This window comes from Moschus berezovskii, chromosome 8, assembly GCF_049115385.1.
Source record: "Moschus berezovskii isolate FMDL1 chromosome 8, NW_MosBer_1.0, whole genome shotgun sequence".
Taxonomy (NCBI): Eukaryota; Metazoa; Chordata; class Mammalia; order Artiodactyla; family Moschidae; genus Moschus; species Moschus berezovskii.
The window spans coordinates 104,171,950-104,186,024 of NC_142467.1; the positions used below are offsets into that span (position 1 = coordinate 104,171,950).

The following is a 14,075-nucleotide window of genomic DNA, read 5'->3' on the forward strand; positions in this document are numbered from 1 at the left end:
AAACTGTGGCGAAAAGAGCATCCAGGAGGCCCGAGGAGACGGACAAACTGGCGCAACCATCTCCTTCCAGACACCAGAAAGTTCCAGAAGCCTGACTTCTGCCCAGAGAACAGCCATGTCAGCCCACGTCCATACTCACAGTGTACATGTAAGTATGAACAATATGCACTTGACCAGGCACAAGGGGACCTGCTGGCATGCAAAGCCAAGGGTATCATGTGGACACCTCCTTCCAGCAGGGCTACCCAGGCCATGGACTGGAAAGGCCAGAGGTGGGGGCTGGACGGAGAATGGGGCTGCCTCTGTCCTCACCTGCTCCTGGAGCTCAGCCAGCCGCTGGGCTCGCTCCTCCTCGGAGTCGTCAGTGGAGCTGTCACTGTCTGAGGAGCTGTCGCTGCTGCTGTCACTGGAGGAGGGCGGGGCAACAACCTTGGTGGGTGGCGGCACCGCTGGGGAGGACACGGCCACAGCAGGCTCCTCGGGCTCATCTGGCATCTTGGCAAAGCGCATCTCGAACACATCCTGGAGGCGGGGGAGGGAGGGGAAGCCGTGCCCATGAGGGCTGCTGGATGCCCGGGAGGGCGCCTGGATTGTGGCCCCACACATGCCATTAGGCTGGGAGGGCTGACTCGACAGGAAGCAGAGAGGGCTGGGTCAGCAGTGACCCCCTTCCTGCCACTAAGCTGAGGCATGCGCAAGGGCTCCCAGTAACTCTTCCAAAAATCCTCTCTCAAATCTCACTTGGAGGTGAAAGGCACTCCCGACATGGCCTGATGCCCACTTCCCGAGAGACGTGGCCTAAGTAAGGACCCACCTCACAGGAGATGGCTGGGCCAATAAGGACATCAGGCTGGGGACCCCTGACAGCTGCAGACCTGGACACTCACAGAGAGTGCTCTGAGGCTCCCGACAGCTTGGTGCTCAGTCAGGCCCCCCAGGGGAGCCTGCTGGACGCTGGGCTGGGCACCAGGACACAACACTGAACAGAACAGGAGGCTCTCTCACGGGTCACACCCCCACAGGCAGCAGACATGACCTGCAGTTCAGCCTGAGGTGGCTGAGTCCTCACTGGCGGTGGCGTCTCCAGGACACAAGAGAAACACGAGAAAGTACAGAAGAGGTATGGAGCACTGCGGACCGCTATGGGAGAGAGCTGGCTTTGTGAGGTGCAAGCTACCTGAGCAGAGACCCTGGGTGGGTTGAGCACCAGATCCCACCCCAGCAGACCCCAAGACCTTCCAACTTTGACATTCAGAAATCGGATGGAACTGTGTGGGTCACAGAACCCGGGGGGCAGCAATCCTTCCTGGGCTCCAGGGGTTCAGCTGTGTGTTGCCTCTCCAGCCAGCTGGCCACTCCCTCGCTACCCAAGGGGCTTGGTCACCAGAAATCCAATGATGACTCAGAACTGATAGTGGTGGAAGGAACAGAGTTGGTTTCCCAGGAGGATTTTGAGGCCCAGAGAAAGTCAGTTTAATACAGCAACTCACACAACAGAAGGGGGGGAAATTTCTCAAGTGCGAGCTGATGCTTGAGAGAACAGCAGGGCCCAGAAGGGCCACAGGGTCAAACTCCAAGGCTGCTATTTCAAACTGGGGTGTATTTGACAGGGCGCAACCTAAGAGATTCTCGTGATGTCCCTGGAAACACATCTTCAGGTTTCCCCATGCCCAGAGAGTTGGGAAAGCATGATCTGGGCAGCAGATTGTGGTACTGTTCCCTCCCCTCCAGATCACTCAGTTTGACCTCCTCCAAGGCAGTTTCTCTTCTCAAACAAGGTACCTACCGGAACTCTGCTGAGTGGGTTTGAGGTTAAGAAGGGCAATAGCTTTCTGTATTTATTCAGAAATAGATCCTGGAGCAGATCCAAGGGCAACGAAGAAGAAAACAGGAGAGATGACCAGACACCATCACTGTTCAGATTGCCAGGCACAAGACCCTGTGGGCAAGCCCATCTCTGCCCACAGGGCCCTGAATGTGGGCAGGCTCAGGCCCACGACTGGCCACCACAAGCATCTAGAAGAGCTGGCCCCACACTTGGCAAAGTGTGTTTAAGAAGGCAGAGGGGCAGCTGACCCCCAAGAGAGGACAGTTGCAAGCACTTGGTGCTGCTGGGAGGTGATCCTTTACCAAGCAGAAGCTACCTTGTGTCACTAGTTTGCAAACCAGCCCACCATGCCAGCTGCCAGACAGCTCTACCTTACCACAAGAGCACCCCTGTTCTTGACCCACAGGCTATGGCTGCTGTGGAAATGAAGCCTCCTTCCACTCCCTGGCTGCTTCTGGCCCTTGACCTACCAAAGCCCCAAAACCAAACAGCAAGGAGCATGAGACAGAAGGCCAAAAGGGCTGCCAGCCTCCTGGGCTGTGCCCAGCTTAACGATCCATCATCCCCTTGTCTGTTCCAGCCCTAGAGGGGGACACCAAGAGGAACACACTTGAGCCTGTGTGCCAGTGCGCTAAGGGCTGCTGCAGAAAACTTACCCAAGTGACCGAGACAGACCTGCACCTGCTCTGTGGTAAACAAGAATGATGTGTTCCCTGTCCTCAAGGGGCAAACACAGATTGTTATAATGTGTCCTAAGTGCTAAGGCAGAAACAGCAAGAGTTGGCAAAGAGCCTGTGGGGGAACCTGAGACCTAAGAATGAGAAGAGGGTAACAACAGCTGCAGACACACAGGAGGGTACAGATAGTGGGGTGGGGTCAGGCAAGAGATGGTAAAACCCAACGAGCCGCACCCAGGGCAAGTGTCTCAGGAGGGGGAGTGACAGGAAGGAACAGTCAGCAGCAGCACACGCCAGGGGAGCAGGGCTCAGGCCTTCTGTGCGAGTATGGTAGTGTCTTGAGGTGAACCCATCTACTCTGCCTAGCATGACATGACCTCCACCCCACTCCAAGAATCTGGGCCACAATGCAGTTCTCAACATCAGAGAGAACCCTGATTTCAGAGAGCAAGCATCTCCTCTCACTATAGTGTTGACCAGGGCCATCTACTCCGGGCTGTATCAGACTCATGGAGGAAGCTCCCCACCCTCTTTTGTGACAGAGATGCTCAGGTGCTGGGAGGCGGTGGTGTCCGAAGACTCTCAGGCAAACTAGCCTTCAGCTGAGCACAGTTGGAGACCAAAGTGGAGGTGCTGTCCAGTCAACCCGTCTCTGCCCTGCCTGGATATTGTTTTCAGGCTCAGCCATACCTGCGCATACCAGGCTCGGGGGGTTGGGGGCATGGAAGTGGGAAGTAGAATTCAGGCCGTGGAGGCCCACTTGGCCCCAGGTGCAGCCATGAGTGGACGCTCAGATACACACACGAACACACACAACCATACATGCACTGTGCATTGGGGCCCGGCATATGTATGTGCCTTCCTCAGTTTAATGTTTTTCCCTTGCTGTGAAACAATTGTGTACCACCATGAATTTGCACTTTCTGCCAAAATAAAACTCTAGTAATCCACGTAGGCACAAAACTTCCTAAATTATCCCTCCCTTCACAGCAGAAGAGCAATGGACAGCAGCAGCAGCAGCTCTAGGCCGAGTAGCTAGGCTAGCAACCCTCAGCTCAAGTCACCTGCAGGTTCCCAAGGACACCCTGAGCCCAAGGGTTCCTAGCTATCTTTATGACCACACCTGCCAGAAGGTGGGATGTCGGCTTTCTAAAGATCCAGTATTTGGAGGCTGGACGAAGAAATATAAACTAGATCCTTTCCCATAAAACTTTCTGGGTAAACCCCAGCCCCTGGGCACAGCAGGTCTCTACTCTTCTTACTGACACAAACAACAAGGGCCAGAATTTTTTTGCTCCTCCTGACCAGTAGGCAATCTAGCCACCTAAACCATGCTGATCCTGGAAAACTTTGAAAGAAAAACAAAGCTCTAAATGCTACAAAATACAGGAACTACGTTCCAGAGATGCCCACATGTCAACTCTGCTGAAGCCCTACCCGCTTCCGGGCGTTTTACTTTCAGTAGTATGGAGACCCACCCTGCGAGGGGCAAAGCAAGCTGGGGGCAGAGGCAGCCCTGTGGCTGAATGGCCCACTGGGCACTGCCCTCTGCCCCCCACCTAAGTGGACCCTCCTCAAGGGCAAGGACCTTGTCCCATTCCAGCCTTGTATCTGGAACCAATGTCTAGAAAAGAGCTGCCGTGTGGCAAACACCTTGGTGTTCGTGATATGAGTAAATCCCAAGGCATGCTCATGGCACTCCCAGAACAACAAAAATGCTGTGTGTGTGTGTCTGTGTGTCTCTGAGGGCACCACTGCCACCTGGTGGTGATGCCTGAGAACTGCAGCACAGGTATGAAGCTAGGATGGGAAATGCAAAAGTAAATAATGCAAAAGGCAACTCTGTGAAGAAAGTAGACAACACGGCACCAAACTGAAGAGAGTGCCTGCCGGGAGCCAGCACGCGAGATCCCACCCATGACAAGCAAGGCAGATCAGGACTTCAGGGATTTCAAAAAGCTGCCCCGGTGCTCACCTTAAAGATGATATCTTTCTGATGCTTATCTTTCTGACTGCTCCTTAATTTCTGTGACACAGGCAGAAGGCCTTCCCCGATCTCTTTCCAAATAAAATCAACTTGTTTATGCCCTTGGCACTAACGCACTTGACTGCTCACAACACCTTAATCATAAATAGCATAAAGAACCTGATCACACAAAAAGCCCTAATAGACGCACAGCCCTTCGAAGGGTGAAGAAGCCCTATTAGAAAGTGTAAAAAATATTATTCTAGAAGTTGTTACTGAATCCACGTTTGCTAGCTGTGTTTCTGCTCTTGATGTAGAAATTATTGTTACTATAGTTGGAATTTAGAATATAAGAGTTTAGCCCTAGTGTAGAAACCATAAGACAACCAAGGCTTTTAACCAGGAATGCGAGGCAGAGGCTGCCTCACCGGAGCCGCAGAGTCTGTGTGTAGTAACTAAAAAGAACTGACCATTGTGTTAAATTTCTAATATGCTGCAACCTGTTGAACTTTTACCCTATGAGATTATAACTTTTCTGTTTTCTGTTTAGCACAAGGCAAGTGGAAAAATAAGAATAGCTTACAAAAAACAGCTTTGCATTCACCTAGCTTGTAAGAAAAGGTCATGAGATGTTAATAGGCCTCAAGGCCAGAAGATAATGTATTAATATCTACTATAAAAAAAGACTCTTGTAAACAGAGAAGTATGCAGAAAGCATTCTGGTTTTGTAAAGGGCAAACTGACATAATGTTAAGCTGACTTTGTTCACTGCCCCCCTTGAGAACTGTACCAGTTTAGGGTATATAAACACTGATGTAAAAAAATAAAATAGTCTTGATTCAGCACTCAACCAAGACTCGACTCGCTTTCTTTTCTTCCTTTTCTCGCCGACGCCGCTCATCCTGAGGGTATCCCTGGACTCAACCGAAGCGGGGACTTCGGTAAGTGCCCCTTCCAAAAACAAAAAACCTCAAATAAAATGAAATAATAAACAGTCAGCAGAAATAAGAACCTTCAAGTCTGAATGCGTGTTTAATTAACAATAACCAGGTTCATACCAGTAAGGTTTCCTTTTCTTTTAAAATACCTAGAGTTTCAGGACACCAAAGGCTGATCCAGATGGGCCCAAGTCAAAGAAAATCTTGGCTCCAAGACGATGACATAGGAGACAATATGCTGGTGAGTGTGGGACAATATGTGAAGCAAGGAGAGCTGGGAGACAGGTGGGCAGCAGAGCCTGAGAGGTCTCCAACAGACACCAACCCAAGGTCACCAAAGGCCTTGTGCATGTCCTCGCTTCTGGAAGCATTCCACAGCTGACAGAGAAAGCCTGGGGTGAGGAAGCCCCACCCAGACGCCAGGAGAGAGCCTGTCACAGGATGTGTGACTTGGACCGTGTGACAACGGGTGGTCCAGCCTGCTCTGACCCTGGAAGCAGAAGCGCAACTGGGGTCTTGGGGAGAAGAGGTTGGGAATTTTCATTACGTGTGATTTCAAAAAATTATTAATGAAAACAGGTACCAGTACTAAATGTTGACTTTATTCTCCATAATTTTAACTCCTGATCTTTCTACTCAAAAGACATGTCTCTGCAGAAATTTGGGCATATGTTGTTCCTTGTTTCTAAAAATAATAAAGGAAAGTGGAGCTCTTCACACATTTATGTTGTGTTCTGCCCCTCACTCCCACCTGTGTGTGCTCTTCACAGCACACACCACCTAGCATCAGCCTCAAGGGGCCACGAATCCCACCCCAGTAGGGCTCCATGGCCACACAGCATACCTAGAAGCAGCCGCCCTGCAGCGGGAAGGCAAACAGCATGGCTTTCAAGGCTCTAGTGAAGAAATGCCCGCAAGTGAGCAGCTACTTCAGCTGACAACTGGGACAAAGTGTCTACCTGGCAAGAGTGTCCCTCGCCGACTTGAGACAGGTCTGTTTTGGAGAAGAGTTGGGCCATGCACAGGATGCGCACTCTTCCGGCCAAGGGGAATCGAATGCAGGGGGTGGGGGGGGGCTTTCAGTGGAACACCCCAAAACCCAAAATGCCCAAGACCAAAACCAACCACCCAACCTTAATCCAAAGGAAATAACCCCAATGTAGAATACATGTGCTCCTCTGACTTCAGTCCACTCTCCCAAAGCACCGTGGCATTGTACCGAAGCAAGCGACAAGCAAGACCTGCTGAGGCCCACAGGGGCCCGGCCCACCCAGGACCCCAGCCTGCTCTGCTGCAGGACGCCACACCTGAGCTTCCCCAGAGCCTCACCTGCAGCTTGCGCGCCATGGCCACCACCTCATGGTCAGGAGGGTTGTACTTGTAGCAGTTAGAGAACATCAATCGGACATCGGCACCAAATTCCTGAGCATCACGGTACTCACGGGCCTCCAGTTTAGACTAAAAAGACAGGATGGGTCCTGGTTAGTCATGGCTGCCCCTGCTCCAAGAAGGGCTGCCTGCAGGAGCAAGTCAACTTCTCAATGGCTCGGAGTTTAACCCAGACCTCAGTGGGGAGAAGTTATTACCTCAGTCCTCAGCACCAGATGGACACAGAGACACTCTAACAGCAACTCTCAAGGCCAGGAAATGCCCTGCTAGCGTCTAACCCACTCTGCCTGGCAAGAGCGCACAGGATCCACCGAGACAAAGCTTAAGCTCCAACTGTAAAGAGAGAGCTGGGCCTAGTTCTGACCTGGCCTGTACTTGTCTTGTTGACGTCAGACAGGGCACCAATCAAAAGGAACATAGCAATGTCCTCTGCTCTGCCCAAGTCTGGATAGGTTTACTCCACTCCCACAAGGAAAAAATGCCAAAGGCTTAAAATAAACAAAACCAAAAATGCCAAGAAAATACTAGCACTTGGGACTTCCCTGGTGGTCTAGTGGCTCAGATTCATTGGGAAATGTAGGGGGCCCTGGTTCAATCCCTGGTCAAGGAACTGGCTCCTACATGTTGCAACTAAAGATCCCACGTGCTGCAACTAAGACCCAGCACAGCCTAAGGAAAAACACACACACACACATATATATATATATATTTAAAACGCCAGCACCCACATGCCTCTTAAGAGCCCATGAAGGTCACCACTCTCCACACCCTCCTGGAGCACCTACCACATGAAGGTGTCCATGGGCACTGGGCCTCAAGACCACAGAGGGCTAGTCCTTAGGTGAGGGAAGGAGCAGCACTGCTGTCCGTGACCAACGTGATCCTATGATCTCCGAGGCTGCACCCCTCCACAATCCCCAGCAGGGGGCGCGGGGCTGCTTTGGGTTGGTGAGGAGACTTAGCTCCTGAGACTGAGCCCTCCTCCTGGACAGGCCTCAGAGGTGCTGGCCTTTCCTGTCCTAAGGGGTCACTTCCCCAGCTGCAGGGACACATCCACTCACCTTGATTGTGCTCATGTCCATGGGGTGCTTGATGATGTCACAGTAGTCATGCAGGCCCAGCGCCTCCACGTCCACAGGCTTGTAGAAGGGCCAGGCGTAGGCTGCGTGCTTCTTGGCAAACATCTCCTTAAGGATGCCACTACAGCACTTGAGCTGCTCTGAGACCTTGCTGCTCTTATCTGGTGCTGGGTGCTGCTGAGAGTCAGGCACGTCCTTCTTCGGGGGTTTAACAGGCCGGCTGCTCTCCCGCCGGGGGCCCAGCTTGGCAGTCTTGGGCTCCGGGGGCAGTGAGGGCGGCTCATGAATGGGGTCGATGGTGGTAGGGGTGGTGGTATCCGCTTTCCTCTTAACTCCCTTCTTTGTCTGCCAAGAGCACAGGCGCGACAGGCATGGTCAGAGGCAGCGGCTGGCACAGTGGGCCCTCAGGATCACTTCTGAAGCTAAGTCCTTTCTAGGGTGTCAATTCTCACAGGGAACAGGGCCCAAAGGTAATTCCACAGGTGAAGGACTAAAAACAGGGAGACCCGTCCCACCACTCTGTTCTGAAGCTGGGACAGGACCCTGCCAGTAGCAGGAGAAAGCACATCTAACCGTGTGGGATCTGCTCACCAGAGGCCACAGAGACTTCTGAAAGCAATTTCCTACAGGCCAGGGACCTCTCCCAGAGCCCACCCCTGTCACTGACCACCCACGGAAGGCACATTTCAGAGACTGTTTAGACAGCATCTGCAAACACACAGTCTAAATTAGAACCGGGAAGGGGGCAGCAACCACCTGGGAGGTGTTACTCAATTATGGGATCTCTGGGTCAGCAGCTTTCAGGCTGTGCTGATTTAAACACAGCTTGATGCCCTCTCAAAATACCCACAAGTGCCCTGGGAGCCAAAAGCATTGGCAAGGATGGGTGACTATCTCCTGTAAGCCTCACTGCAACTGGGGGTGTGGGAAGAGGGTTCTTCTAACTGACGTGGTGGGAGCTACAAAGTGGCCAGGCTGGGCTACACGGGCACAGGACGCTCACCTTCACAGGCTGTGGGGTGGCTGCAATGATGGGCGGGTGGCTCTGCACGGGCTGGGGGGCTGGCACAGGTGGGGGCAGTGGCTGGGGGGGCACTGGTGGGGGCGCCTGCAGCGGCTGGGCAGGTACCACTGTCATGACAGGCGTCTGGACGATGAGGTCTGGGGTGACGGCAGGGAAGGGGTGAGGTGTGGCCTGCACAGGTGGAGGATTCTGCTGAGGGGTCTGGGTCTGCGGAGGAGTTGACGCTTGCGTTGTGTTTGGTACCGTAGAGACGCCAGGTTTTGCTGTCCCTATCAATCATAAAAGGGACAGGTGGTTAGATGCCAGGCCTGCATGCTGGCTGACCTTGTGGGGACACTGCCACACGTGGCACACAGTTGCATGGGCATGGCACACAGAGTCACCAGAATGATCTAAGAGACAGAACAGCCCGAACACCCTGGCCCTCAGACAAATCTGTCCACCTATCCCAGGAGGCTCCAAGAGCAGCGGCACACCACATTCCACACTTCCTGGGGTGTCCTGGCTCCAAGTCCATACTCAGGCACAAAGACCCCTTCATGAGCATGAAGGCTTGAGCCAAAGGAACAGGAACCTCACGCTGAGACTTAGCACCAGGACAGTGATAGCAAAAAAATATTCCTTGGCACTTTCAGGCAGCGCTGTCCTCATTCCCAGAAACGCTGCCTTCTGAGTAAGCATTTCTGGCAGGAGGCCGGGATTGGCAGCCTGAGCCAAGGTTTCTGGAAACTGGCAATCCCCATCCCTCTGAATCACAGGGGCAGGCTGGACAGCTGCTGCCCTTCAGGACTGGCTCACATTGCCTCCCTGAAGCAGTGTGGGTGAGCCAAAACATACACGGTCCCACAGCTACCCAGGTGAAGCCCAAACCCTTCCCAACAGGGAGGCTTGGGCTTCTTGGTTGTGAGCATACCGGACACCCGTGGACAGGTTCCACAGCTAAGGGGTGAGACTCAAGACCAGCTCTCCTTGGCTACCCCTCAGCACTGCAGGGGAGATAGCCAACCCCCTTCACTCCCATGAAAATACCCCTTCCACGCAAGACAGGAGGAAGTCAGGTGAAAGCTTGCTCCTTAGAGAAGCAAACAACTCACAGCACAGGCCACCTTACAAGCATCATCCTTCTGCAACTTGGGTGCTGCAGATGGCAAGATGCAGAAGGCAGCTGTGAAAACTTCCTGGACAGAAACATTTCACGAGTAGGCTACTCCCTACCAACTGGCCTTCAGAATGGTGTCAGGCCAAGGGGCAGGGGTAGGGTGGGAGCTAAGACAGAGAGAGTTTGACTTCAGAAGACTATCCAGTAGCAGGTATGACTCTGACACAAGTAGATTAAGAGAACTCAAGTGACAAACCTTAAGGCTCTAGGATTAGTTAAGACTAGGACTGCCCGTGATCAGATCAATTTTATCTAAAATGAAAAAGACGGTCTATGGCATTGGTGGGATGAAGAACTCAAATAATTTCGAAATACTAAAAAAAAAAAAAAAAGTTACACTTTCTTTTTAACTGAAGTCCATCAAGAAGGGCAAGGCCCAATGCTTTCTACTCTGCTGGAGGGCCGTATGACCCTCTGGGCTGGATCCCCTGATCCTGGCTCCACCATATCCAAAACAGCAACAACACAGGTCACATACAACACAGCCATCTTCCCACCACTCTAGTCTCCCAACGAACTTGGAGAAGGTTGGCCAACTAGGGAGAGATGAAGCTGATTTTCTTGCTACTTCGATGTGAAGCCAGGAGTGCCAGGGCCACTAAAGGCACCCTACCTGCTTCTTTCCTCCCACGTCCTCTTCCTTTTGCCTGGACTATCACGATCTCAGTTTCTTCAGTGGGCAGTTCGTTGATTTTTTGCAAGAAGAGTTTCTCCAGAGCTTCTGCCATTAAGACTATGTCATCTCCGGGCTAAAAGAGGAGACACACACAGTGAGGGTTGGAAAGCCCTCCCCACCTTTCTAGACAGAACAAGAGCTCCCCATCCTAGATCCCAAAGTGTGGAGCATCGTATTCAGAGTCCTCCGACCTGAACTTCCAAAGGGCCACAACACAGCTATACTACCTGGCACTGCGGAGGCTTCATAGGCCTCCAAGTCTGCTGCCTCTCCAGCCTTTTAACTTCTGGCCTGAGAATCCATCCTAATGCCTTCAGTATCTATCAAGCACTGCCAACCACAGACAGGGGTCCCTCCCTTGACATGATGCAATTTCACCAGAATTACTTGGATTACACAGGATACATGAGCAGGGCTCCAATAACGTTCCCCAGGGTATTGCCAAAGCAGCTCACTGAGGCTTGGGGAAATGCCCATTCCTCACTGTCCTATGGGTCCCTCTCTGTCACCTTAGCTGTAACATCCCTCAACCCAAAAGCTCTAAATGGAGAGCCCTACCTGTACACATTTCCCTTAAACTTAGCGATGAGAGCTGAGACTTGAAACAAATGATCTGGCTTCACGGCATAGCCAAGATGAACGGCTTGGCTACTGGGTTAAGACGTGATCTTTCGGCCTGCATGTAAGACCCTACAAGGGAATATTTGATTCTACAGCCACAGGCTATTACTGATGGTCATCACAGTTGCAGATGCAGCAGACGCCACACTGTACCCTCTCTCACATTTAGGTTTCTGTTTGAGCACATCTTTCTTTACAACTGGGCTTCCCTGGTGGCTCAGCTGGTAAAGAATCTGCCTGCAATGCACGAGACCTGTTTTTTTTAATCCCTGGGTTGGGAAGATTCCCCTGGAAAACTGAACGGCTACCCACGCCAGTAATATTGGCCTGGACAATTTCATGGACTGTATAGTCCATGGGGTCACAAAGAGTCGGACACGACTGAGCAGCTTTCATTTTCTTTACATTTTAGTAGGTTCCTTCCTGACCATTTGAGTCATCTTAACAAACTTAAACGGAGAAGGCAATGGCAAGCTACTCCAGTACTCTTGCCTGGAAAGTCCCATGGACGGAGGAGCCTGGTAGACTACAGTCCATGGGGTCGCTACGAGTCAGACATGACTGAGCGACTTCACTTTCACTTTTACACATTGGAGAAGGAAATGGCACCCCACTCCAGTGTTCTTGCCTGGAGAATCCCAGGGACGGGGGAGCCTGGTGGGGCAGAGTCGGACGGACACAACTGAAGTGACTTAGCAGCAGCAGCAACAAATTTAAATCATTCACTACTGTCCTTATCACATCTTTTCTACTAGACATGCTCAAGAATCAAAGTCCCAAGGGCATCAGAAGCACATGCTTCCAGCTAAAGAGGACGGCTTAGAAACATAACCAAAAGGTTATTGGCCTCAAAAGACACATACCCAGTTCACACACAAAACCGACGGTCCCGTTTACCTCTGCTGCCAGTGGTCTCCTCTGGTCAGACTGCAATCCTACCTGCACCCAACACCCCTGCCCATGGGTTCCAGGCATGCCCACCACCTCCTCTACCCTCTGCTTCTCCACCGGCCCCCACATCTCACCTTGTTGTAGATGTAACAATTTGTAAACATAGTGTTGAAGTCCTGGATACATTCCTGAGCATTCCAGTAATAGTTGTTTTCCAAGCGCTTCTTTATTGTTCCCATATCCATAGGTGTTTTAATGATCTTATAGTAATCCTGGAGAGCAGAGAGAGCGAAAGGCCAATGTCACCTCTGCAACCAGGCAGCACTCATGGGTGGGGTGCGGATCTCACCCCACCTCACGCCACGGACATGCAGACCTAAGCTCTTCCACTGCTTCAGTGAGCCACCTCATGGGTGGACTCCAAGATAAAGTGGTTCACACAAGAGTTGCTAAAAGCTGAGTGGCAACTCTTGCCTAGAAAATCCCATGGATGGAGCAGCCTGGTGGGCTGCGGTCCGTGGGGTCGCTAAGGGTCGGACATGACTGAGCGACTTCACTTTCACTTTTCACTTTCACACACTGGAGAAGGAAATGGCAACCCACTCCAGTGTTCTTGCCTGGAGAATCCCAGGGATGGGGGAGCCTGGTGGGCTTCTGTCTAGGGGGTCACACAGAGTCGGACACGACTGAAGTGACTTAGCAGCAGCAACAGGGAAAGTCGCTCAGCCTTTAAAAAAGTGGTTCTTATCTGGTAAAATAACCCACGGGAGTTTCTACTTTCTCCCCACAATGTAAAATTATCCACATGCATAAAATACATTCGAGCCTCAACAATTGGACCCCTTGCTTCCTGTCACACTGAAGCAGCACGGAGCAAAAGCCTCTATCTTCAGCTCATCTCACTTCCACTCCTTTACCCACATACAGTCTATCACTAAGGATCCAGGAATATCTGGATACAGTTCAACAACTGACCAGGTTAAGTGCCAGATGAGGAATCAAAATGAGAGTCCTCACGATTCTTAGTTTAAAAAAAACAATCAAAATCCCAGCAGACCCACTCCTCAAACCTCTGGATCTTATTCTGCAAGTGCTGAACAGAAGACGCCAGACAGCAGGTGCAGATGTGGCCAAAGGCCTTCCAATCAAACTCTCTTCTACCATCATGCCTTTCCCCAAATCTAAACCTATCTTAAAAGCAAATGCTTATTTTAAAAACCAACCACTGAAGAATTTGGGGACAGATCAGACAGTGCCTAGGTTTCCAGGAGGAAGGCCCACAGAGGGGTAGGTGAGAGCTGCACCTGCACACAGCTAGCCACCGCCACTGAGGGCCACCCTCCCCGAGGCCCAGGTGAAGTACCAGAACCACATCATATCCCGGGGCAGCTTGATGGCAGCGGGGCAAGTCCGTGCTTTGGCAAACACCAAGGTCCTGCCCAGGAACAGAGGCAGGCAGTGCTGAAAAAGTGAGCCAAGGGTGTGAGGTTCTGAGTTGCTCTGACACCCACGAGAAAGGAACAGAAGTCTCTGGCACACACCTGAGAGCTGGCACAGCTCACACCCCTGCCCCAAACGGGGCTGCAGACACAGGCCTAGGTGTCCCTAGCAAGTAGGCCTCAAGAGGAGACTGAACCAGACTTTCTACATGATATTTGCTCTGACCACCTTTCCTAAGAGAACCAAGTCCAAATTTATCTGCCTTGGGGGTAATTCAGATTTTATTCCATGGCCAAAGATCGTGGGGTCACCACCTCAGACTGGTGTTAGGTGCTTGAACTAGCCGTGGGGTGTTGCAAGTGGTATGAGGCCCAACAAGACAGCAGC

General features: G+C 51.9%; 1 protein-coding gene across 4 annotated transcripts in view; it reads right to left on the bottom strand.

The window, feature by feature from the left end:
• Window positions 1-14,075, bottom strand: part of BRD4 (bromodomain containing 4) — a 93,280-nt gene that overhangs the window by 18,709 nt on the left and 60,496 nt on the right. For all 4 annotated transcript variants that reach the window (XM_055431232.2, XM_088839117.1, XM_055431233.2 and 1 more), the window contains exons 3-8: window positions 12,383-12,520; window positions 10,674-10,809; window positions 8,881-9,170; window positions 7,860-8,222; window positions 6,739-6,867; window positions 313-522 (exon numbers count right to left, since the gene is read on the bottom strand). In XM_055431232.2, the coding sequence (XP_055287207.1) occupies window positions 313-522; window positions 6,739-6,867; window positions 7,860-8,222; window positions 8,881-9,170; window positions 10,674-10,809; window positions 12,383-12,520 (1,266 nt within the window). The remainder of the gene's footprint in view (window positions 1-312; window positions 523-6,738; window positions 6,868-7,859; window positions 8,223-8,880; window positions 9,171-10,673; window positions 10,810-12,382; window positions 12,521-14,075) is intronic.